The sequence below is a fragment of the Odocoileus virginianus genome, chromosome 19 (assembly GCF_023699985.2).
Source record: "Odocoileus virginianus isolate 20LAN1187 ecotype Illinois chromosome 19, Ovbor_1.2, whole genome shotgun sequence".
Taxonomy (NCBI): domain Eukaryota; kingdom Metazoa; phylum Chordata; class Mammalia; order Artiodactyla; family Cervidae; genus Odocoileus; species Odocoileus virginianus.
In genome coordinates this window covers 22807040-22833454 of record NC_069692.1, presented here as the reverse complement: position 1 = coordinate 22833454, position 26415 = coordinate 22807040, and the positions used below count along the sequence as shown (strand labels likewise).

Below are 26415 nucleotides of genomic sequence, written 5' to 3'. Positions count from 1 at the left end.
ACTGTACAGCACTAAGTATCACGTAATAAGTCAATAAATTTATTTCATATTATATTCACTGGTTATTTTATTTCATATTATATTCACTGGTTATTTCCCATTGGTTTTGCATTACTACAATGTAACCTCCACAGGGGCAAGGATCTTTGTTTTGTTCACCAGTATATCTCAAGCACCTAGAAGGGTGCCTGGCACATAAAAAGTGCTCAGTAAGTAGTTGATGAATGAATTACATAAATTTCTACATTAATGTAGAAATGATGAATTTCTACAGTTCTAGGAAGCAGAGAAATGGAAAAAGTTAAAACAAAAATCACTGTTAACCATTTATCTTTCACTGCAATAAAAATTGATTTTAAAAGGTTATACTAAGAACTTTCATCCCAGTTCCATTAGAGTAGAATTAAGGGAAAAATGAACACAGTATATCTGAATTGGATATATTTTCTTTTAACTGGAATAACAATATAAATACAAAGAAATAGGAATTTAAAAAGATGTTATCATATACTTACATTCCTGATACTAATGACACCTTGAACACGTGCTGAGCAGTGGAAGATGGATTGCCTAAAGCCACATTAAGTGCTCTGTCGATACTGAATGCCATCTGAGACAGATAGCTTTCTGGCTGCTGTCCATAACCATCATATGGCACATAGAGGTAAGGAAAGATGCCATGCAGATGAAGACATGTCTTCTGACCTAAAATGTAACACATTGTAAAGTTTAGACTAGAGATGCATTTTAAAACCTTAACATTACAAAGCTCAAAATACAAGTCATTTAAATGGTCTAATGACAGCCCAGCTTATCTGAGGGAAGTGCGGAAGAAACTAACCCATAGTTAAAGCCACCTGTATTGACTATATCTCACAACAGAACATTTGGAAGCATTTTATAAATATAAGCATTAGAGTATGATTTAAATAGTAGTTTTGGTGAAAATATGTTGGAACACTTCATCTTCACAATCTAACTACTTTTATGTACTTCACCAAACTGCCCTATAATACCACATAACACAGTGTTATGAAGCTTACAAAAATTCACTGAAAGTTTACTAAATAAATCAGTTAATATCTTCACATTCCAGTGGGCGGAATTTTGCTATGGAGAAGGGGTAGTTGGGAAGAGCAAAAATGAAATTCTGCTGTTAGGAAAAGAAAATCAAAACAGACAAAAACAAAAGACAATCCCTACAGATCAATTGTTTGTAATGGACTTCTGGATACCTAAATTGCACATTTGGTGAAGTGGGACAGGGAAGACACAATGAGGAAAAAAAAACAAGCATGCACACTTTCCAGGAAGTCATCATATTAGGCAAGGTGCAGAAAGGAAAAAAAAAAGGTGCAGAAAGGGTAAACGGTGCTGATCTGCCAACAAACAATCCCATACAGCCATGATAAGGAAGGTAATGGGAGTGAGAACCCACTAAAGAAAGTGCTACAGAAACAGTAATGTATCCATGACAAGGTTAAGTAACAAAAAGCAGATGCACTATTACTCTCATGAATCTGGCAGGACTGTATAAAAGCAGTTTCTGTCCTCAGAACATTGTCCCTTGTTCCCCCTGGGCATGTGCCATTTGTCCAATACAAACACAGAGGAAAACAGTAGTGATGGAAGAACACCCCATTTTCTCATTCTGTCGCTAACACTGTACTGCCCTGCCAACACTATCCTAAGGCTTCTCCCCCACCTCTTATCCCACTCTTGTTTCCTGGCTTTTTCTTTCTTCAGAAAAGTTTTTGTTTGATCACTATTTCCTATTTATAATTTAGAGTGATTTACATAAAATACATACAAAAGAGTTTCATGTTCTGTTGATATCTTGTATTTATACTTTTTATAGTGAATAATATGTTTGTCTTATTTTTAAGGGACAGCTGTAACAGAATTAACAAATAAATCTGGAATAGTTATAAAGTGTAGCAAAACTGCAAAGGTCACATAATGGAATAAGGTCTATGCCCTCCTCAGTGCAGTATTCAGATTTGAGCTAAATAACTTTGACATTTTCAAAGAACTGCAAATTGTGTTGCTGTTAGACCAATTTCAATTTCTAACTTTATGTTAGTTAATTTCAAAGAAATAAAAAAAACTCTTTCATTTAAAAGCGAATTCTTTATTCTATTTCATTCTAAATACAACACAATGAAAGTGAAAGTGTTAGTCTCTCAGTAGTATCCCATTCTTTGCGGCTCCATGGACTGTAACCTGCCAGTCTTCTCTGTCCATGGAATTTTCCAAGCAAGAATACTGGAGTGGGTTGCCATTTCCTTCTCCAGGGGATCTTCCTGACCCAGGGATTGAACCGGATCTCCCAGTATTGCAGACAGAGTCTTAGCTATCTTGAGTCATCATGCAGCATGATACTATTTTCTAAATATTGCAGCTTTTAATTCTTTAAATAGAAAAAATTCAAGTTGTAATAATGAATGAGTCTTAAAAAATATATTTATCAATTTACTGATGATCTATTTTAATGTTTTTTTGAACATCTCATGAAAAAAGGTTATAACCATTACAACTTCTGGATATAAACCACAGTTTGGTTAAAAGTAACTGGCATGCTAAACCACAGAGTGCTGCAGGGAGGTGAGGAGACAGAAATGTATTCCCTTTTTAAGTTGACAAATAAAATCTAAGACCAATGGTTACAGGATTACTAGCATATTTTACAAATAATATTGTTAAGCTCTTAAGACACTAATTTTAATCAATATCATAATAATGGAAATTTAGATACATTTTAAAAGAAATAAGATTTCATTTCTAATAGTTTCCTCAGAGGGAAGATGTTTACAAAGTTCATTTAGACATTTAAAATATCCTCTTTTCATATCTCTTGTGGAGTAGGGGCCAGAGAAATGATCTATTTATAGGTTTTGGAACTATAAAAATTTGTGGTGTATGATTTAGAAAAAAAAACAAATGATTTATTCAGCAGGCATTGGACATCAAGTGCTCTACATGCATTTATTTCTAAAACTTAGAAGAACCTTGCAAGTATCACAAAGGTTAACTTTAGTAAAATAACATACCTATTAGGTAATTGAATCAGGATTTAAAAACAGATCAACAACAACAACAACAACAAAAACAGATCAACAAAATCTAAAACCAATGCTCTTTCCATTTAATCATTCTGGTTCAATATTTTTTTTTAATTAATACTGGCTTCCTTAATTCTTAATTCATCAGTTTTTATTTTGTACTATTAGCACCTGTTTCTTTATCTGACTCTCCCATCTGACTGCAAACTCTTTGGGACCTGATGCTGTGTTTCAACGATCATAAAATCCCCAGGATCCAGCACAAAACATATGTGTTTAATAGACATTTTATTAAATGAATGCAAGAGCTTCCAGCAAAACAGAATAGTTGCTTAAGGAGAAGGAATGGTGTGAAAGCCCAGAATATCTGAAAAAACATATCTATGAAAACAGAGGGACTTGGATACAACTAAGGCACCACCACCAAGGTTACAGAAGGACATAGAAAGTCCCCAGCTTACTGCACTTTCCTACCCTGAAGGATCCAAAGTCCCACTCAAAGCTGGAGTCACTACATCAAAACAGATGTACCTCCATCTAGTTCTCCAGCAGCGAGGGATGGCTCAGTGCCTTACTCACCACCCTTTCTCAAGAACAATCTCCTGAAGAGCATAAGGAATTCTTGGCAGAGCTGTAACAGCTCTAATACAGAATGAGTGTCACAGAAACAAGATAAAATAAGACGCAAAAGTTAAAACAAAGAGAAATGTGTGAAAATGAATGAGAGTCAATGTCTTTTTGGCAACAGTATGTCTTTTATTACTGTAAAATTTGTAGCTCTGACATAGCATTGCTTGATCTTGACAAGATACAGACTGTTTTTATTTATTTCCTTCCATTAGCTCTATCCCACACAAATGTGTGGGACCATATAGATGAACAATCCCTCAGATAAACTAGTCTACCCTCACTCCCCTAAGGATTAGATTCATGTGTGAGGAAACACCCTAAAATAGTGAAGTGAGCATTAGTGGCTTCTCCCTCATAAAAGAAGCCGAAGTAGCTGGTACTACAGACTCAGGTTTTTTCAACATCTCCTCAGTGGCCTAGTTAAGAGGAAGATTCAATTTCAGTCTTGAGGCATTTCTGAAAAATGAAAGTGAAGTTGCTCGGTCATGTCCAACTCTTTGGGACTCCGTGGACTGTAGCCTACCAGGCTCCTCTGTCCATGGGATTCTCCAGGCAAGAATACTGGAGTGGGTTGCCATTTCCTTCTCCAGGGGATCTTCCTGACCCAGGGATCGAACCCAGGTCTCCTGCATTGCAGGCAGATGCTTTAACCTCTGAGCCACCAGGAAGCCCATACTCCAAAGAGTTCCACACAATATTCTCTTAAGAATGTCTTTCTCAAATTAACAAAAGCTATGCTGCTTCGAAACCTTACTAAATGATTTGGGATTCTGGATATTAGCTATTTCCAGGTAACGTGGATCCAAAGAAAGAAAATATCCCTACTTTCTGAATGCTCCCTATTATTGTTATGTGAAACTGAATTAAGGCAACAAACTCAGTAGGAACAAAGACTGCCATTGGAAGAATAAGCCTATGTAAACAGGTTTCAAAAAATTTTCCACTGAACTTGACACGGCATAAGTGCTTGCTTTTAAAGACACTATAGCAAAACTTTGTGGAATTGGCTATTTTCCAACCATGTAAGAAGGGACTTTATAACTAAGGTAGGTGCTTCTATAACAGCCAGTGTTTGGTGCTCTAAATCTGATCTCTCACAGAACTTAAAACTTCACTAAACATTAAGTCCTCTGTATTCCAACATTTCGGTTATTGTTTTCCCACATTTTCTTCTATATTTTAAGAGCCCAGATTTGGGATCTGAATTAACTGTGCTTCTAAAATCCTGTTAGTCTATCTGTAACAAAATGACTTCTGGTTTTGTAGATCCATTTTCAACAATAGAAAGACTAATATGTGCCATTCCTCTTATTCTGGGGTCTGAAAAATTTTTTTTTCTGTTAAGTGGCATACAGTACATATTTTAGGCTTTAGGGGCTACACTGTCTCTGCTATAACTATGGAACTCTGTTGTCGTAGCCTGAAAGCAGCCACAGACAATACTTAAGTGAATGGCCGTGGCTGTGTTCCAATAAAATTTCATTTACAACAGGGGACAGGCAGGATTTTGTCCATGGATAGTAATCTCTGTTCTGATTAGACTTCCCTGTCAACCAAACAGGAAAATTTAATGGCCTCTTTTTTCATTTTTGTTTTTTCTTCAAAACAAGCTGATTGGTAATCACAGTCAAAATCATGCTGGCCTAAGAGTATCTTAGGAGACTGATTAAGAAAAGCTCATTTTGAAATTTGTAAACCCCATCTCCCAAATCTCAATCTACACAAAATTTTAAACAAAACTCTACAGAGCTATGAAACAAACAATCCAAAAAAAAAAAAAAAAACCTTGGTTATGTGAACAGAAAAATTTGTATTTATGAAATTTCTCATGTTTTCTTCATGAAATATCTCTTAAGTTTTATATTACGATCATTCAATGTTTCCCCCAGTCTTTCTTTGCCTCCATCACTCCATCTTTTCACTCCATTTTTCTTTTCCTAGCCCCACAAAAACCACAAAATGAACCAAACAAAACTCCTAATACAGTTTGAAGGCAAGTGTTATATCACCTATTCTCATGAAAAAAAGTCTTAAGGATGTACTCTTAGCCCTAGAAATTTTTTCCAAGATCTATGCAAAGGAAAAAAGTTAAGAATGTACATAAAGATTTAGATATTAAGATAGTAGAATAATTGTAAAAAGTGAAGATAATAAACTTCTTCAAACAGGAGATTAAACAATTATGGTTTATATGTATCACAGAAAATATCTATGGCTCTCATACCAAATCCTGCTTGCCACCTGCTTTTGTAAGTAAAATTTTATTGGAATACACCACACCCATTTGGAATGGTCTATTCCAAATATAGGAGGAGTTGAAAAATTGTGACAAAGACCTTCTAGCCCTTCAGGCTTCAAATATATACTATGTGGTATAAAGTTTGCTAACCTCAGTAACAGATGGTATTGATGTATTTCCTAGCATAGAGAGATGCTTATGATAGATCTATTCCTGGTGATATTCAGATTTATTTAAATTGTGAAGCTACATATAATAAATCAGATAATGGGTGATTTCATTTTTTTTCTTGTTGCTTATATTTTCTAAATATTATACAATTTGTGTAAAAGACAGGCAGGAAGGAAGAAGTCACGTACTTCTCAATGACCCAGAAATTAAAAACAAAATAATATAAAAACTAAGTATAATCACTAACTTTATTATATGCATGTATATATATACACATACACACACACACACACATATATATAAATTCCTATTGAATAGCTTCTCTTCACTTTCTCCTTTCTAAATAACACTTTGGGGTTTCATATATATATTCATGGCATTGTATTTCTCCATTAAGGCATAAAGGACTTCATTCAGAATCACTGGCTTTAGGTTGGTAATGCTGAATTGCTAGCAGAGCTGTACCCCTCAAGCACCAGATGTTTCAAAGGGCTGTTTGCTGAATATACCTTTGTACTCTCAGTGCTCAGCATGGTTGGTACCATCATTCGTACATGTAGGCATAAATTCGCTATTCATCAAATAGTTTGTAGAAGCCCAATATTAAGTGCTAGGCCACAGGCTGCTCATAATCACAGCCTCTGATCTCATGGACTTGGCATTCTACTTGGAGATAAAGATGAGTAAACAGGCAATTACAGTGTGGTAATTCTATATCTAGAGATATGTAATACAGTTTGTGAGAAAACAGGAAGGTTTCCCTGACGAAGCAATGAAAAGCAAAGGAGAAAGAATACCATAGTATGTAACTCAAAGTGAACAGGAACAGGACATGGTCCAGAAACAGGAAAAAGGCAATTTGGATGGAGCAAGAAATGCAATGGAGAAAAGGGCAAAGTGTGTGTGTGTGTAGGTGTACGTACATGTGTGCGTGTGCAGACTCTGTGACTTATGTGGATTTGCACTTTATAACTCCTTGTGGACACACCGTGAAGAATTCAGGACAGAATGGGACCATAACGGGAAGCTCTGTTTAGGAGTCTACTGGAGTACTTCAGGCAAGAGTGTCAGCAGAGGTGAAGAAAATCGAATTCAAGGAGGATTTAGGGCACAGAATTGAAAAGTAACTGACTCTAATATGGAGGAAGGGTTAAGGAGAAAGAATAAAAAACAACCCACATTTTTGGTTTAGGCAACTAGATAAATGAGAATATCAAATAAACTGAGAAAGAAAAATAAATTGATTTATATTTTGAACTTAAGAAATTTTATGTGCCTATAGAAATTCCAAAAAACTACATTAAGCACAATGAGATACAGATGTGGAATTTAAGACAAAGATCTGGGCTAGAGAAGTCAACAGACTTGTGAGTCTGAGCAACAATTAGGTAAGAATGCTCAGGGGCAACTGACAGACAATAGCAGGGGTGTAGGCCAGAAACTTGAGGAATACTAATATTTAAGGGAGGAATAGAGGATTTTGATTTATATGGGATATGAGAGAATCAGTCCCTGAAAGGAAAAGAGCAGTAACAGTCAGTGAATAATTGAGAATGTAAGTATGTCAACAGGCTTCCAGGTGGCTCAGTGGTAAAGAATCAACCTGCAATGCAGGAGATGCAGGTTCAATCCCTGAGTTGGGAAGATCCCCTGGAGAAGGAAAGGGCAACCCACTCCAGTATTCTTGCTTGGGAAATTCCATGGACAGAGCAGCCTGGTGGGCTACAGTCCATGGTGTCACGAAAGAGTCAGACACGACTTAGTGATTAAACAACAACAAAGTATGTTAGCCATGGAACCAGAGTTCCAAGGTCCAGTAGAAACATATAAGAGAAAAACAAGCAATGAGAGGCTGGATAACAATCTGGAAACAGAGTGCTAATAAAAATACACAGCAATGGGAAGAAGTACATTCAGAACAGCAGAGGAAGTAATTAGTAAAAACACTAATTCAGGAAGACATATGCACCCCAATATTCATAGCAGCATTTTTTTTTCAAGGAAAACATTTATTTTTTTTTTCCATTTATTTTTATTAGTTGGAGGCTAATTACTTTACATCATTACAGTAGTTTTTGTCATACATTGAAATGAATTAGCCATGGATTTACATGTATTCCCCATCCCGGTCCCCCCTCCCACCTCCCTCTCCACCCGATCCCTCTGGGTCTTCCCAGTGCACCAGGCCCGAGCACTTTTCTCATGCACCCAACCTGGGTTGGTGATCTGTTTCACCCTATATAATATACATGTTTCAATGCTGTTCTCTTGAAACATCCCACCCTCGCCTTCTCCCAGAGTCCACAAGTCAGTTCTATACATCTGAGTCTCTTTTTCTGTTTTGCATATAGGGTTATCGTTACCATCTTTCTAAATTCCATATATATGTGTTAGTATACTGTAATGGTCTTTATCTTTCTGGCTTACTTCACTCTGTATAATGGGTTCCAGTTTCATCCATCTCATTAGAACTGATTCAAATGAATTCTTTTTAATGGCTGAGTAATATTCCATGGTGTATATGTACCACAGCTTCCTCATCCATTCGTCTGCTGATGGGCATCTGGGTTGCTTCCATGTCCTGGCTATTATAAACAGTGCTGCGATGAACATTAGGGTGCACGTGTCTCTTTCAGATCTGGTTTCCTTGGTGTGTATGCCCAGAAGTGGGATTGCTGGGTCATATGGCAGTTCTATTTCCAGCTTTTTAAGAAATCTCCACACTGTTTTCCATAGTGGCTGTACTAATTTGCATTCCCACCAACAGTGTAAGAGGGTTCCCTTTTCTCCACACCCTCTCCAGCATTTATTGCTTGTAGACTTTTGGATAGCAGCCATCCTGACTGGCGTATAATGGTACCTCATTGTGGTTTTGATTTGCATTTCTCTGATAATGAGTGATGTTGAGCATCTTTTCATGTGTTTGTTAGCCATCTGTATGTCTTCCTTGGAGAAATGTCTGTTTAGTTCTTTGGCCCATTTTTTGATTGCATCATTTATTTTTCTGGAGTTGAGCTGGAGGAGTTGCTTGTATATTTTTGAGATTAATCCTTTGTTTGTTGCTTCGTTTGCTATTATTTTCTCCCAATCTGAGGGCTGTCTTTTCACCTTGCTTATAGTTTCCATTGTTGTGCAAGAGCTTTTAAGTTTCATTAGGTCCCATTTGTTTATTTTTGCTTTTATTTCTAAAATTCTGGGATGTGGGTCATAGAGGATCCTGCTGTGATTTATGTCGGAGAGTGTTTTGCCTATGTTCTCCTCTAGGAGTTTGATAGTTTCTGGTCTTACATTTAGATCTTTAATCCATTTTGAGTTTATTTTTGTGTATGGTGTTAGAAAGTGTTCTAGTTTCATTCTTTTACAGGTGGTTGACCAGTTTTCCCAGCACCACTTGTTAAAGAGGTTATCTTTTTTCCACTGTATATCCTTGCCTCCTTTGTCGAAGATAAGGTGACCATAGGTTCGTGGATTTATCTCTGGGCTTTCTATTCTGTTCCATTGATCTATATTTCTGTCTTTGTGCCAGTACCATACTGTCTTGATGACTGTGGTTTTGTAGTAGAGTCTGAAGTCAGGCAGATTGATTCCTCCACATAGCAGCATTTTTTATAATTTCTAAGATATGGAAGCAACCTAAGTGTTCATCAGCAGATGCATGGATAAAGAAGCTATGTACATATGTATACACACACACACCAGAATACTATTTGGCCATAACAAAAGAATGAAATTTTGCCATATGTAACAACATGGATAGATTTGGACAGTATTATGCCAAGTGATACTTAGGCTGTGCAGCACTGGAGCGGCGGCAAGCGGCCTAGAGGAACTACCCCATGTGCAAGATCAGGAGTGGCGGCCGAGAGGACATACCCCATGTCCCAGCTAAGGAACAGCGTCTGTGCTTTCCTGGAGCAGCCGTGAAGACATACCCCACGTCCAAGGTAAGAGAAATCCCACTAAGACTGTGGGCGCTGAGAGAGGGCATCAGAGGGCCGACAGACTGAAATCACAATCACAGACAACTAGCCACTCCAATCACTCGGACCACAGCCTTGTCTAACTCAACTAAGCCATGCCGTATAGGGCCACCCAAGATGGACGGGTCATGGTGGATAGTTCTAACAAAATGTGGAGAAGGGAACAGCAAACCACTTCAGTATTCTTGCCTTGCAAACCCCATGAACAGTATGAAAAGGCAAAAAGACAGGACACTGAAACATGAACTCCCCAGGGCGGTTGGTGCCCAATATGCTACTGGAGATCAGTGGAGAACTAACTCCAGAAAGAATGAAGAGACGGAGCCAAAGCAAAAACAACACCCAGTTGTGGATGTGACTGGTGATAGAAGCAAGGTCCGATGCTGTAAAGAGCAATATTGCATAGGAACCTGGAATGTTAGGTCCATGAATCAAGGCAAATTGGAAGTGGTCAAACAGGAGATGGCAAGAGTGAACGTCAACATTCTAGGAATCAGCGAACTAAAATGGACTGGAATGGGTGAATTTAACTCAGATGACCATTATATCTACTACTGTGGGCAGGAATCCCTTAGAAGAAATGGAGTAGCCATCATAGTCAACAAGAGAGTCCAAAATCCAGTACTTGGATGCAATTTCAAAAACAACACAACAATTGTTCTGGTTCGTTTCCAAGGCAAACCATTCAATATCACAGTAATCCAAGTCTATGCCCCAACCAGTAATTCTGAAGAAGCTGAAGTTGAATGGTTCTATGAAGACCTATAAGACATTTTAGAACTAACACCCAAAAAAGATGTCCTTTTCATTATAGGGGACTGGAATGCTAAAGTAGAAAGTCAAGAAACACTTGGAGTAACAGGCAAATTTGGCCTTGGAGTACAGAAATGAAGCAAGGCAAAGGCTAATAGAGTTTTGCCAAGAGAACTCACTGGTCATAGCAAACACCCTCTTCCAACAAAACAAGAGAAGACTCTACACATGAACATCACCAGATGGCCAACACTGAAATCAGACTGATTATACTCTTTGCAGCCAAAGAAGCTCTATACAGTCAGCAAAAAGAAGACTGGAAGCTGACTGTGACTCAAATCATGAACTTCTTATTGCCAAATTCAGACTCAAATTGAAGAAAGTGGGGAAAACCACTAGACCATTCAGGTATGACCTAAATCAAATCCCTTATGCTTATACAGTGGAAGTGAGAAATAGATTTAAGGGACTGGATCAGATAAAGTGCCTGATGAACTATGGACAGAGGTTCAAGACATTGTACAGGCGATAGGGATCAGACCATCCCAAGAAAAAGAAATCCAAAAAAGCAAAATGGCTGTCTGAGGAGGCCTTACAAATATCTGTGAAAAGAAGAGAAGCAAAATGCAAAGGAGAAAAGGAAAGATATACCAATTTGAATGCAGAGTTCCAAAGAACAGCAAGGAAAGATAAGAAAGCCTTCCTTAGTGATCAGTGCAGAGGAATAGAGGAAAATGATGGAATGGGAAAGACTAGAGATCTCTTCAAGAAAATTAGAGATACCAAGGGAACATTTCATGCAAAGATGGGCTCAATAAGGGACAGAAATGGTATGAACCTAACAGAAGCAGAATATTTTAAGAGGTGGCAAGAATACACAGAGCTATACAAAAAAGATCTTCATGACCCAGATAATCACGATGGTGTGATCACTCACCTAGAGCCAGACATCCTGGAATGTGAAGTCAAATGGGCCTTAGGAAGCATAAGTATAAACAAAGCTAGTGGAGGTGATGGAATTCCAGTTGAGCTATTTCAAATCCTGAAAGATGATGCTGTGAAAGTGTTGCACTCAATATGCCAGCAAATTTGGAAAACTCAACAGTGGCCACAGGACTAGAAAAGGTCAGTTTTCATTCCAATCCCAAAGAAAGGCAATCCCAAAGAATGTTCAAACTACCGCACAATTACACTCATCTCACATGCTAGTAAAGTAATGCTCAAAATTCTCCAAGTCAGGCTTTAGCAATACGTGAACCATGAACTTCCAGATGTTCAAGCTGGTTTTAGAAAAGGCAGAGGAACCAGAGATCAAATTGCCAACATCCGCTGGATCATCAAGAAGGCAAAAGAGTTCCAGAAAAACATCTATTTCTGCTTTACTGACTATGCCAAAGCCTTTGAGTGTGTGGATCACAATAAACTCTGGAAAATTCTGAAAGAGATAGGAATATCAGACCACCTGACCTGCCTCTTGAGAAACCTGTATGCAGGTCAGGAAGCAACAGTTAGAACTGGACATGGAACAACCGACTGGTTCCTAATAGGAAAAGGAGTACATCAAGGTGGTATATTGTCATGCTGCTTATTTAACTTACATGCAGAGTACATCATGAGAAACGCTGGGCTGGAAGAAGCACAAGCTGGAATCAAGATTGCCGGGAGAAATATCAATAACCTCAGATATGCAGATGACACTACCCTTATGGCAGAAAGTGAAGAACTAAAGAGCCTCTTGATGAAAGTGAAAGAGGAGAGTGAAAAAGTTGGCTTAAAGGCAACATTCAGAAAATTAATATCATGTCATCAGGTCCCATCACTTCATGGCAAACAGATGGGGAAACAGTGCAAACAGTGGCTGACTTTATTTTGGGGGCTCCAAAATCACTGCAGATGGTGACTGCAGCCATGAAATGAAAAGATGCTTTACTCCTTGGAAGCAAAATTATGACCAACCTAGACAGCATATTTAAAAGCAGAGACATTACTTTGCTAACAAAGGTCCATCTAGTCAAGGCTATGGTTTTTCCAGTAGTCATGTATGGATGTGAGAGTTAGACTATAAAGAAAGCTGAGTGCTGAAGAATTGATGCTTTTGAACTATGGTGTTAGAGAAGACTCTTGACAGTTCCTTGGACTGCAAAGAGATCCAACCAATCCATCCTAAAGGAAATCACTCCTGGTGTTCACTGGAAGGACTGATGTCAAAGCTGAAACTCAATACTCTGGCCACCTGATGCGAAGAGCTGACTCATCTGAACAGTCCCTGATGCTGGGAAAGATTGAGGGCAGGAAGAGAAGGGGACGACAGAGGATGAGATGGTTGGATGGTATCACCAACTCAATGGACATGAGTTTGGGTAGACTCTGGGAGTTGGTGATGGACAGGGAGGTCTGGCGTGCTGAAGTCCATGGGGTTGCAAAGAGTCGGACACGACTGAGCGACTAAACTGAAACTGATGCTAAGTGAAATAAGTAAGACAGAGAAACACAAATACTGCATGATACATCACTTATATGTGGAATCTAAAAAAATACAAAACTAGTGAATACAACAAAAAGAGACTGACAGACATAGAGAACTAGTGGTTACCAAGAGGGAGATGGAAAGGAGGAGGGGCAATTTAAGGGTAGAGGATTTAGAGGTACAAACTATTATGTATAAAATATGCTACAAGGATATAATTTACAATACAGGGAATATAGCCAATATTTTGTAACTATAAATGAAGTATAACCTTTAAAAATAATAAACCAGTACACTGCACACCTGTAACAATTGATACTGTACATCAACTATTCTTCAAGAAAAAATCTTTTAAAAGAATACAGATAAATACTGTCAAAATCAACTTTTTTTCTGCACTCAAGAAACGAACTGAAGGACTGTGATAATCCAAGCAATGCTTACTCAAGAAAACCTGTTGATCTTAGCAAAAACAGCAAGCTTTGTAGGCTGTTAACTTGCCCTAATACAATCTCTCATCTCCAGCTTCAGATAAGCCTTGAAAACCAAAATCTTGCTACTATGGTAGCTGTGAAACCCAAAAACCAAGCAGATACTGGAGAGCCAGAAAATAATTGCATTTACCCCCCAAGTACTAGAAAACTCTTACTATTTCACCTGCATGGCAGCTTGCTAGAAAAACTGCATTCTTCAGGCTTTATTTGACAAGACTCAAGAGCTCTCTCAATGTGTACAGTCCTATCTGCAGCGTGAAAATAGTCAGTAGCAATTATTTCAGAGAAGGCAATGGCAACCCACTCCAGTACTCTTGCCTGGAAAATCCCATGGAAGGAGGAGCCTAGTGGGCTGCAGTCCATGGGGTCTCAAAAAGTTGGACATGACTGAGTAACTTCACTTTCACTTTTCACTTTCCTGCATTGGAGAAAGAAATAGCAACCCACTCCAGTGTTCTTGCCTAGAATCCCAGGGGCAGCGGCGCCTGGTGGGCTGCTGTCTATGGGGTGGCACAGAGCCAGACACAAGTGAAGCAACTTAGCAGCAGCAGTTGTTTAACATTGCTGTTTCCTGAGCAGATTTTACTAATCGCAGCTAATAAAGAGGGTGACCAAAATACTTAAAAAGAAAACCTGAGGAGTTTTATATCCCTGAGCGGCTTTAAGAAACTCTACAACAGTCCTGGGAATTTAGAAGGCTATGCACATATGTGAAGCCATGTGAACTGCACACAAGACCTAACAAGGCCCTAATTATCCACTTCTGGCTGACTTTGAAGCTTTGCTTCAACACACACAGAGACACACACAGCTCCTCAGCAAAAGCTGAACAGAGACATACTGACTCAAGGCATTTAAAGAAATCTCTGGCCAATCAATAACTGACCACCAAGGTAGCTGAGCAGGCTTCAAAGAACAGAGACTGAAAAGAATTAACCCAGGAAAGTCACTAAAGAAACAAATAGCAACACCAACAACAGAGCAAAACAAATCTTGCTGGTAGGAAGGACTATAGTTTTCTTAACTTGTCACATTATTGAAAGTATCTAGTTTCCAACAAAACATTGTAAGACATACAAAGAAACAGGGAAGTACGACCCATACATAGGAAAAAAGTTGACAGAAACTGTCTCTGAAGAAGTCAAGATGTTGGTCTTGCTGGACAAATACCTTAAATTAGCTATTAAAAATATTTTAAAGAAATAAAGGAAATTATGTATAAAGAATTAAAGGAAAGTATGAGTCACATTTTATATATAAATTTATATATAATAATTTTATATTTATATACAAATATAATACAGTTCATTTAGTAGAGAATATAAATGAAGAGACAAATTATAAAAACAATCAAATAAAAAGCTGGCATTTCAATATGAAAATGATATTCCCATCCAGTGCAATTAAAAAATACATAAAGTATAATATACACATTTGAGTTGAAAAGAGCAATAAAAGAAATGAAAATTGTACTAGAGAAGATAAACAACACATTTGAACTGGCAAAAGAATCAGCGAACTTGCAGACAGTTGAGATTCTCCAATCTTATGAAGAAACTTGGGGTTTCCAGGTGGCACTAGTGGTAAAGAACCTGCCTGCCAATGCAGGAGACACAGGAGACATGAATTCAATCCCTGGGTCAGGAAGATCCCCTGGAGGAGGGCATGGTAACCCACTTCAGTATTTTTGCCTGGAGAATCCGTTGAACAGAGGAGCCTGGTGGGCTACAGTCCATAGGGTTGCAAAGAGTCGAACACAACTCAAGCCACTAAGTGTGCACGCACACACACACACACACACACACACACACACACACAGTAAAATGAACAGAGCCTCAGAGATCTGTGGGACTACATCAGGTATGCCAACATACACGCAACGTGAGTTTCCAAAGGGGAGGAGAGAGGAAAAGGAGTGGAAAGAATATCTGAAAAAAATAGTGACAAAAAACTTCTCCAGTTTGATGGAAAACATCAGTATGTATATCTAAGAAGTTCAATAAACTTCAAGTAGGACAAAGCTGAAGAGATTCACACCTAGATGTTTCATAGCCAAACTGTCAAAAGACAGAATGAAATCATGAAAGCAGCAAAAGGAAAACATTTCTTAGGTACAAAGTTTCCTGAACAAGTTTAATAGCTGACCTCTCATTAGAAACTATACAGGCCAGTGGGCAGGATGATATGGTCACAGTGATGAAAGAAAAAGACTGTCATCCAAGAATTCTGTATCTAGCAAAAGTACCCTTCAAAAAATGAAGGAGAGCTAGGTGAGATGGGAAAAAAGAAACTTAAGACATTCCTAGATAAAGGAAAATTGAAAGAATTCATCACTAGCAGACCTGCCCTGTAAGAAACACTAAACGGTTATTTCATTTCCGGCTGAAACTAGAAAACAACCGACAGTAACTCACACTAAGCAATAAAAAGCAAGAGTAAAGGTAGCTATGTAAGTAAACACAAAAGATAATAAAAATGTATATTTGTAACTTTTTTATTCTATCTCATTTAAAGGACAGGTACATAAAATTATTATAAAAATTGTATTGATGGGGGCTTCTCTGGTGGTCCAGTGGTTAAGAATCTGCTTTACAATGTAAGGAACGTTGGTTCCATCCCAGGTCCGAAAAGATCCTACATGCTGTGGAAAACTAAGCCTGTGCCACAACAACTAAGCCAATTCTCTGAAGCCCACACGCCCTAGAGCCTGTGCTCTGCAACAGAGAAGCCACCACAATGTAAAGACCTCACACCACAACCAGAAAGTAGCCACCACTCTCTGCAACTACAGAAAGCCTGCGAGCAGCAACAACGACCCACCACAGCCCTCCAAAATAAAATAAAGAAATAAATCTAAAAAATTATGTCGATGGGCTTATAATGGATAAAGATATAATTTTTATCAATGGTTTTATACTAGAGCAAAGTTTTTATATATTAAAATTGAGACTGATCCAAACTAGACTGTTTTAAATTAAGATGTTAACTATAATCCCTGCGGCAACCCCAAGGAAAGCAGCTTAAAGGTGTGTGTGTGTGTGTGTGTGTGTGTGTGTGTGTGTGTGTGTGTGTGTGTGTGTGTGTGTGTGTGTGTGTGTGTCCAAGGAAAGCTGTGTGTGTGTGTGTGTGTGTCCGTCCAAGGAAAGCAGCTTAAAGGGGGGTGTGTGTGTGTGTGTGTGTGTGTGTCCAAGGAAAGCCGTGTGTGTGTGTGTGTGTGTGTGTGTGTGTCCATCCAAGGAAAGCAGCTTAAAGGGGTGTGTGTGTGTGTGTGTGTGTCCAAGGAAAGCCGTGTGTGTGTGTGTGTGTGTGTGTGTGTGTGTGTGTGTCCGTCCAAGGAAAGCAGCTTAAAGGGGTGTGTGTGTGTTGCTCAGTCGTGTCTGACTCTCTGCAACCCCCATGGACCATGGAATTCTCCAGGCAAGAATATTGGAGTGGGTTGCCATTTCCTCCTGCAGGGGATCTTCCCAATTTGGGGATCGAACCCAGGTCTTCCGCATTGCGGACAGATTCTCCACCGTCTGAGCCACCAGGGAATCCTAACTTACATAGAATTAAAATAGCATACTAGAAAATAACTTTTCAGCATAAAAGGTAATTTTTTCAGCATAAAGGAAAAGTAGAGCAACATAAAAGTTTTCTGTTTTATACACAGAGAAAACAAAGAGCAAAACAGAAGATGTATTCCTGTGATATAACCGTGAAGGTGCCCAAAGGACGCATTGCATCTTGGCCTGTAGTTCTCTGCTCAATGGGGAAGATCGATTTTCCCATATTTATATTCACCAGTACAACCTGGGGTACTGTGGACAAGTTCCAGCAGCATCACAAGCCAGAGAAACTGGAGATTAGAATCCTCTGCCTCAGCCATGTCTCAGACATGCTCAGTACATTTCCTTGAATTAGTTACTCTATAAGCAGAAGAATCACTGAGAAAATAGGAAAAAGACAGACATAACAAGTATTTTTTTTGAAGGAAATAAAGTATGTGATTAGTATTTGGATGGAAAACACTAACTGCATCTCATTTCGACGTATCAGTTCCACTTGCTAATTCAACTGTGAATATCATCCTTTGGGCTTCCCAGGTAGCGCCAGTGGTAAAGAACCTACCTGCCAGTGCAAGAGACATAAGAGACACTGGTTCAATCCCTGGGTTGGGAAGATCCCCTGGAGGAGGGCATGGCAACCCACTCCAGTATTCTTGCCTGGAGAATCCCATGGACAGAGGAGCCTGGTGGGCTTCAGTCCATGGGGTCGCACAAAGTCAGACAGGACTGAGCGACTAAGCACAGCACACAGCACATCCTTTACCTACAAAGATGAGTTTAAAACTTGTTTCTTCACTTGTGTCCTCACCTATATAACTCTATTATGACACTTATGCTATACATATGTTTATACACAGTGGAATCACATCATATATGTGTCTTATTTACTAGATAGAAAGGGATTGAGGGAGGATGGGAAGAGATACAGAGAAGACTGAATAATATGAGAACACAATGAAATGATATCAGTGTGATCAGGCAATAAATTTATCCTCTAGCACTATGAGATGTATAAATCTGGTGTTCCTTAGTTTCTCAGTTCCTATATGCCTCTAATTGTAGAAGCAGTTCTTATTGAGAGAGGTTAACTAAGTATGACCTTACTGTTTAAAAGATACAGTTAAGAGTTTTCATAAAACACGGCCCTGATCGCAGACCAACTATTTCAACTAGAGCTCAACTGAGGAGATCGTGATGCTGGAAAACTAAGCTGCTGGACTTATGGAAAGATGTGTGGTGGATTTCATGCAATTTAAGAGACTATCAGAGAAATTCTGCCTGTTAGGTTTTAATCTCATACTTTTAGCTTCAGACCCTAACGCCCTATAAGATGCAGCGTCACTGTCTCTATCTTAACACATGCAGTGTGAATTCCTTGAACACACACATCATGTCTTTTTATTCTTCCTATTCTTAATGCCTAGCAGAGAGCCTGAAATACACAGGGTGTTTGATACATATTAGATTAGCATGTGTGGTTTAACTTTAAAAATATGTTTATTTTGATCTGTGCGCCTGATTCCTTATACATAGTTCTTGTAACGTTTGGCATCTCCTGAGTATCCTGATGGCAGTATCTTTCGTTATTCATAACAAACCCCTTTTGACCATACCTGAGTTTATGCTAACGAGGAGACTCTTGGTGGGGTTGTCAGACAGCTTCAAAATGGGGGCTGGTTACCCAGGAATTAACTATATCATTAGAGCGTTGAAACTTTCAACCTCATCTCACCCATCTCATCTCTGGGTTCAATCACCAATGGCCAATGATTTAATCAGTCATGCTTTTGTAAGAAAACTTCAATAAAAACTCTTGAACAATGAGGCTTTGGGGAGTTTCCTGATCAGTGGTGCATGCCAGCTCCATGGAGACAGAGGCACCTGAGCTCAGGAGCCTTCTGAAACACACCCTATGTATCTTTTCATCAGTATGCTCATCTGTATCCTTTTAAATAAACCACACTAAGTATAACTCTTTCCTTAAATTTGTAAGTTATTATAGCCATTTACTGAACCTGAAAGGGATTTGAGATAGGGATTATGGAAAAGCCCTAATCCGTAGTTGGCTAAACAGAAGTGAAGGTAGCCTGGAGAGCCCATTCATGGCTGAGGAGTGAGGAATCTTATGGGACTGATCCCTTACTCTGTGGAGTCTGCACAAACCTCAGGTAGTGTCACAACTGAATTGAATTGTAGAACATCCAAAGTTGATGTTATAAAATTGAGAATTTATGGTTAGAAAGCAGAAACAACAGGATTTTTTTCATACTGGGTAACTCCTACAAGGGTTTTCAAAAACTGAGTCTAGTAGAAATTTGACTGCTTTTATTTTTTCTCTTTATAAATATTGCTTTTCAAATGCTAATGAAGATATTCATAATGTCCTCCTATTCCCCACCTGTTTGCTAGGGAGTACAAGAGACAGAATTAAGGACCACTTTTCCATAGTAAACAGCAGTAAAATAACCAACCCCTATTTCCCTGGTAGATCACCTGGTAACAAGTCTGCCTGCAATGCCAGGGACCTGGGTTCGATCCCAGGTTGGGAAGATCCCCTGGAGAAGGGAAAGGCTACCCACTCCAGTATTCTGGCCTGGAGAATTCCATGGACTATACAGTCCATGGGGTAGCAAAGAGTCAGACATGACTAAGTGACTTTCACTTCACTTCACTTGCTGTTGATTATTTTAGGGCTTCCCTGGTAGCTCAGATGGTAAAGAATTCACCTGCAATGCAGGAGACCTGGGTTTAATCCCTGGGTCAGGAAGATCCCCTGGAGAAGGGAATGGCAGCCCATTCCAGTATTCTTACCTGGAGAATTCCATGGACAGAGTAGCCTGCAAGGCTCCAGTCCATGGGGTTGCAAAAAAGCATATATAAATGAATTATTTTATGATTAATATGTCAAAAATCTGATGAAATGACATGTCCAACATTCATATGTAATTTAGTTTACAAATATTATTACAAAAAGGAAATCAGTAATCACCTTTACTTTCACAGTGACAGTAAGCCTCAGCCTGGATACTACTTCACACCCCATGGTATACCATCATACTATTCCAAAAACCCTAGCCTTAAAAAATTAAACTGCTAACAGTGGTTTCAAGCTACACTTCCTAAGAAAATGTGCACCTTTCAAACTAAATGTCATAAAAATAACTAGTACTTATTAACTTGCTAAAAATATAATTCTGACTTATAAAACCAATGTTTTAGTTTTCAATGTTTTAGCCAGAATGGTCAAACATATTAATCCTTACAGTATTTCAACTGAAAAGTAAATAATCCAAGGTCTTGAAGTAAAATTAATAATCCAATTTATAATATGAAAATTCAACTCAGATGATTTAAAGCAGAATTAATAGCTAATCAAGATAAACTTACTGTCCAGTCAACTTTGTATATAAATGCCTGAATTTTCTTTCAAAGGCACATAACTAAAATGTTACAAATAATGAGATTAGGCAAATCTAGTAAATTTCTCAAGCACAGTTTATGGTTGCGAAACACTCAAGGATCGTAAAGTTTTACTTGTCTAGAAGAAAGTAAAAAGACAACTTAAGGAATAAGAGAAAGTATCTGGGACTTGTATCTAGAATAAAGTCTTGCAACTCAATAATAAAAAGACAATCCAATTTTCAAAGAGGCAAAGGATCTGAATAGACATTTCCCTAAGAAAACATAAAAATGGCCAGTAAGGAGTTGCGGCGGGAGAGCGGCGGGCCGAGAGCCTGAGTCGCTCGCTCGGGGCTGCCTGCTGTCCCGCTGCCCTCCGAGCGCAGCCATGTCCGAGGAGAAACCCAAGGAGGGAGTGAAGACGGAGAACGACCACATCAACCTGAAGGTGGCCGGGCAGGACGGCTCCGTGGTCCAGTTCAAGATCAAGAGACATACGCCGCTCAGCAAGCTGATGAAGGCCTACTGCGAGCGCCAGGGCTTGTCAATGAGACAGATTCGATTCAGGTTTGATGGACAACCAATTAATGAAACAGACACCCCAGCACAGCTGGAGATGGAAGACGAGGACACCATCGACGTGTTCCAGCAGCAGACGGGGGGCTCCAGGGTGGCCAGCTGCCTCTTGGGGAGCGGCCTCTAGAGCCCCCAGCCCCTCGTGGCACCGTGCTGTGTTTGCTATTGAACAGTGGACGTGTGGCCAAGCCCATCAGCAGGGAGGCTCGGACACCGAGGACATTCCCCAGAAGGACTTTGCTCTGATGCACTTGAGTGCCACGGTGGTGATGGTCCCCAGCGTCCCTCGGCCCACCACCTGGTACCTGTGTTTGGGTAAAATGCCTGGTGAGGGACTTGGGCTTTGTTTTTACTTTTTCGTTTTTTCTCCCTCCTATGACATTTTCTCCAAGCTTGTGGCCTGAATGCCTGCTTTCTGTCTAGACGGGGCTGTCACTCCAGGTGTTGACCCCCCTCCTTCCAGTCATGGAGAGAACTCACTGCTCTGGGAGTGCTTCTGTGGGGCGAGTTTTTGGGTCATGGTTGGTATGGGAGATACACTTTCACTTACTGTTTCTTGCAGGCACAGGTTTTTTTAATGCTAAATATTAGAAATGTAAGCTTTGCCAGAATATAGTTAAGTTGAAGGGAAAATACTGGAATGTTTCTTAAAAGGTAAGTTCTTCAGTAACACGGCCCTGGGCGGGGTCTGGGGCCCCAGACCCACTGCCACCAACTGCCGGTGACACTGCTTGGACACAACAAAAATGGGCTTTTCCCCTTTTCTTAACAGAGAAGAAAGTAAGTCCCACACGTGTGCTGTGGTCACGGTGCCAGGGCCTCAGATTTCCTCCAGTATTTGCTTCTGATGAGTAACAATGGTCTGTATGTAAACAAGGAAGATAGAGTATTGCTGATTTTGCTGTTATGTTTTTGTGTAAAAGAGCTGCTTCAAAGTGTGGCTACAAGTGAGAGATGCCTCCGGGTTCTCCCCGAGGACTGTGCTCTGCTCCCCAAGTTGGTATGGAGCTTACACGTTATGTGTGATTTCAGTTCTGTGCATTTTGGGGTCTGTTTTGGTTAACCTCCGATGGTTGTCCTGTTGCCCTTCCGTGCGGACTCACTCCTGTCTGACGGTCCCTGGCTGCCTGTTCGGGTCACCTGGGCAGGACAACCACCATCATCTCCTGCTCGCCTGAGACCTCGCTGGAGAAGCCTACACTTCCCCTGTACCTTGCTGTTCGGGCACAGGCGGGGTGTCTGCGGCTCTTTTGTGTTTATTCCCCAATCTGTACATTATTTGTTGTTCTTTACTACTGTCAACAGTAAATATAGTTTGGTATTCTGTCAAAAAAAAAAAAAAATGGCAAGTACAAGAGAAGAAGCTCAACCTTAGGAGCCACTAGTGAAATACAAATCAAAACCATAATTAAATATTACTTTACACCCACTGCTGCTGCTGCTAAGTCACTTCAGTCATGTCCGACTCTGTGTGATCCCATAGACAGCAGCCCACCAGGCTCCCCCGTCCCTGGGATTCTCCAGGCAAGAACACTGGAGTGGGTTGCCATTTCCTTCTCCAACGTGTGAAAGTGAAAAGTGAAAGTGAGGTCGCTCAGCCATGTCCGACTCTCAGTGACCCCATGGACCGCAGCCTACCAGGCTCCTCCATCCATGGGATTTTCCAGGCAAGATTACTGGAGTGGGGTGCCACTGCCTTCTCCGTTACACCCACTAGAACAGCTATAATCAAAAAGTCAGACAATAACAAGTGTTACGGAGAAACTGGAAACCTCAACATACTGCTGATGGAAATGTTAAACAGTGTGGATGATGTGGAAAGTAGTCAGGCAGTTCTTCAAAAGGTTAAACACAGGATTATCACATGACTAGCAATTCTACTCCTATATACATGTTCAAGATAAATACAAATAAATATTCATACAAAAACTTGCACATAAATGCTCATAGCAGCATTATTTCTAATAGCCAAAAGGTAGTAATAACCCAAATGCTAATCATTTGATGAATGAATAAATATAGTGTGGAACCCATACAATGGAATATTTATTTGGCCATAAAAAGGAATGAAATACTGATAAATGGTACAACATGGATGAACCTCGAAAACCTTTTGCTAAGTTAAAGAAGTCAGACACACAAAAATCACATATTGTATGATTCCATTTATGTGAAATGTCTAAGGCTTCCCAGGTGGCACTAGTGGTAAAGAATCTGCTTGCTAATGCAGGAGGTGCAAGACATGTGGATTCGGTCCCTGGGTTAAGAAGATCTCCTGGAGTAGGAAATGGCAACCCACTCCAGTATTTTTGCCTGGAAAATTCCAGGGAGAGGAGCCTGATAGGCTATAGTTCATGGAGCCACAAACTACATCCGAATAAAGCTGTTATTACATATTTTTAATTGAAATATAGTTGATTTACAATATTATGCTGTTATATATATATTTTTAACCTATCCATACTCATTTTCTTTGCAAGTCTCTAATGAGAAGACCTAAAGAGTGAGGGCAGAAGGTGAATGGGGTGACAGAGGATGAGATGGTTGAATGGCATCACTGACTCAATGGATAGGAGTTTGACCAAACTTTGGGGGATAGTGATGGACAGGGAAGCCTGGCATGCTGCAGTCCATGGGCTGCAAAGAGTCGGACACAACTGAGTGACTAACACTCACTTTTCATCATAGAAATAAGTTATGAATAAAATGAGAAATACAAACATTAGCCACTAAAACCACTTATACATCTTTATTTCCATATAAAGATACACTTCATACTGAACCTTGAATCACATTAAGATTCTGTCAAATTATAGAGAGATGTTCTATTTAAACTGATAATTACTGAAACAGGTAAAGATATTAAACATTAAAACAGAACTATCGATGTAAGAAAGTTCTTTTTATCAGACAGTAAATAAACTGACAACAAACTACTCACTGGATTTAATATTTACTCTCTCAAAAGGTAGAAGCAGTACAGCCTTCTTCCACTCCTTAACTCTCTTTCCCCCAAATACCCACAACTTTTGTATATGAATTAAAAGAAGTTTTCTTAGGATGGTGTTTAGTTACTTAAGAGTCCATGCGTTCTACCAAACTGATATGACTAGTTAGTTCTACTAAGCATACAACTGGTCACAAGGGCACCCAAATAAGGTGAAGTTATAAATCATGAAGATTGGGAGTCCAAAATTTTGGGCAGAAAAATATTGTCAAACCTATCAAAAATAATGCAAACCAGAGTCAGTGGAGTGACATCTTTAAAGTATTAGAAGGAAAAATTGAATTTTAGTGGTTACTCCAGAATCTGGGCTTCCCAGGTGGCTCAGTTGTAAAGAATCCACCTTCCAATGAAGGAGACTTGGGTTTGATCCCGTGGTCAGAAAGACAGCCTGGAGAAGCAAATGGTAACCCACTCCAGTATTTTTGTCTGAAAAATCCCCATGGACAGAGGAGCTTGGAGCGCTACAGTTCATGGTGTCACAAAGTATCAGACACAACTTAGTGACTGAACAACAACTAGAGTTTGTGTTATACGTTTAAATATAACCTACACCAACCATCAAAAAACACTACAAATGCACTTCATGGATAATACTTTATATAATAGTTTTCCAAGTTATTAATAATGGTATTCCAAATTCCTCCCTCTTTTCCCTTATAACATTGCTATCATTCATTTCCCTTCTCCAATATCTATAATTACCCACTACGCTGCTTCTATTATTATTTTGAACAGTTATCTACTATGTCAATTAAGAATAAGAAAACAAAAGATTTTATTTTACCTTCACTTGTCCTTCTATAATGCTCTTCCTTTCTAAACATTTCACTCCACTCTCTTCTTGCTTGCATGGTTTGTGAAGAGAAGTCCAATATAACTCTTAGCAATTTAAAAATGATATGACTAAGTGTAGATTTGCTATTTATCATATTTGGTGTCTTCTAATCTTCCTGGATTGGTGATTTGGTGTCTTGTCATTAATTTTGAAAAATTCTCAGCCATTATTACTTCAAATATTTCCTTTGTTCCTTCCTCTATTTTCCTTCTGATGAGTCCATTAAAGGCATTCTCCACTTCTATTACAATGTTTTTTATTTCCATTATTTCCCTTTGATTCTTTCTTAGAGTTTCTATCTCTCTGCTTACATTACCCATCTGTTTTTAGATGATATCCACTTTTCTAATTAGGTATCTTAGTATATTAATCAGTTTAATTTTAAATTCCCAGTCGGACAATTCCAAAATCCATGCCATATTTTACTAGTAGTTAAGCTGTGTTTACTATAGTTACAGGTATTAGAGGCTAAAATTTCCTCTAAGGTCCTTATTTTTGTCTCTCCTATTGTCTTTTGAGTTTCCCTAGAAATTCCTTTTAAAGTGCAAGCCTTGTAGTTTTTCCATCTGTAATCCTCTGTTACTATACAGGAGCCCCACTGAGGTGGTGGTAAGATAAAAGGGGTGAGAAAAGTGTTCTCTAATCCAATGGTTAGGTCTGAGTCTTCAAGAGGCCCTTTGTGCCTGGCTGTGGCCTTTGCAAACGCCTCTCAGCCTTTTTCCCCTCTTAGATGGGGCAGTAAGGCTGGACAAAGCTGAGAGCTGGGTATTTCCCTTTACCCAAGTTGGCCAGGCTCTAGTAGTTTCCCTCTTTGGGCAGGGGGAGCCTGTTTCAAAATGATTTCTACTTCACTGCCCCTGTAGGAGGCATAAAGGGACACCCTCCTCCCGTGTTCCTCACTGTGAGAACCTGACAGAGCTTGAGGAAAAAAAACTCCACAGCCGTGTAAGACCCCCTTCCCTAAAGCTGAGTCCCTGGGAATGTTCAACTCTCAAGCTAACCTACACTCAGCTTCTGGAGGTTCATCAGTTACAGCTTTAAGTTCCTGGCTCCATCAGCTCCTGTCCCTGGGAAGCTGGGATTCTCCATATTTGTCTGTCTCTCCAGTTTTCAGGGTATTGGTAAGCAGAGATGTTGATTTTTAGTCTGTTCAACTTTGTTCTTGTGAGTACAAGAGTGACAACTTCATGTCTGAGTGAAAACCAGAATTCTTATGTTTTTCTGATATGTTCCCATCATTACTTAACACCATGT

At 39.3% G+C, this 26415-nt stretch overlaps 2 protein-coding genes across 4 annotated transcripts in view; one reads left to right on the top strand and one right to left on the bottom strand.

The window, feature by feature from the left end:
* REV3L (REV3 like, DNA directed polymerase zeta catalytic subunit) overlaps positions 1–26415 on the bottom strand; it is a 176210-nt gene that overhangs the window by 112427 nt on the left and 37368 nt on the right. For all 3 annotated transcript variants that reach the window (XM_020890382.2, XM_020890383.2, XM_070449944.1), the window contains one exon: positions 516–705. In XM_020890382.2, the coding sequence (XP_020746041.2) occupies positions 516–705 (190 nt within the window). The remainder of the gene's footprint in view (positions 1–515; positions 706–26415) is intronic.
* Positions 21051–22215, top strand: LOC110135376 (small ubiquitin-related modifier 3). The gene has a single exon (XM_020890388.2). The coding sequence runs from the start codon at positions 21132–21134 to the stop codon at positions 21444–21446; it is 315 nt and encodes a 104-aa protein (XP_020746047.1). The 5' UTR covers positions 21051–21131; the 3' UTR covers positions 21447–22215.

Coding starts and splice junctions, on each gene's coding strand:
- LOC110135376 (XM_020890388.2), top strand. CDS start 21,132: ATGTCCGAGGAGAAACCCAAGGAGGGAGTGAAGACGGAGAACGACCAC.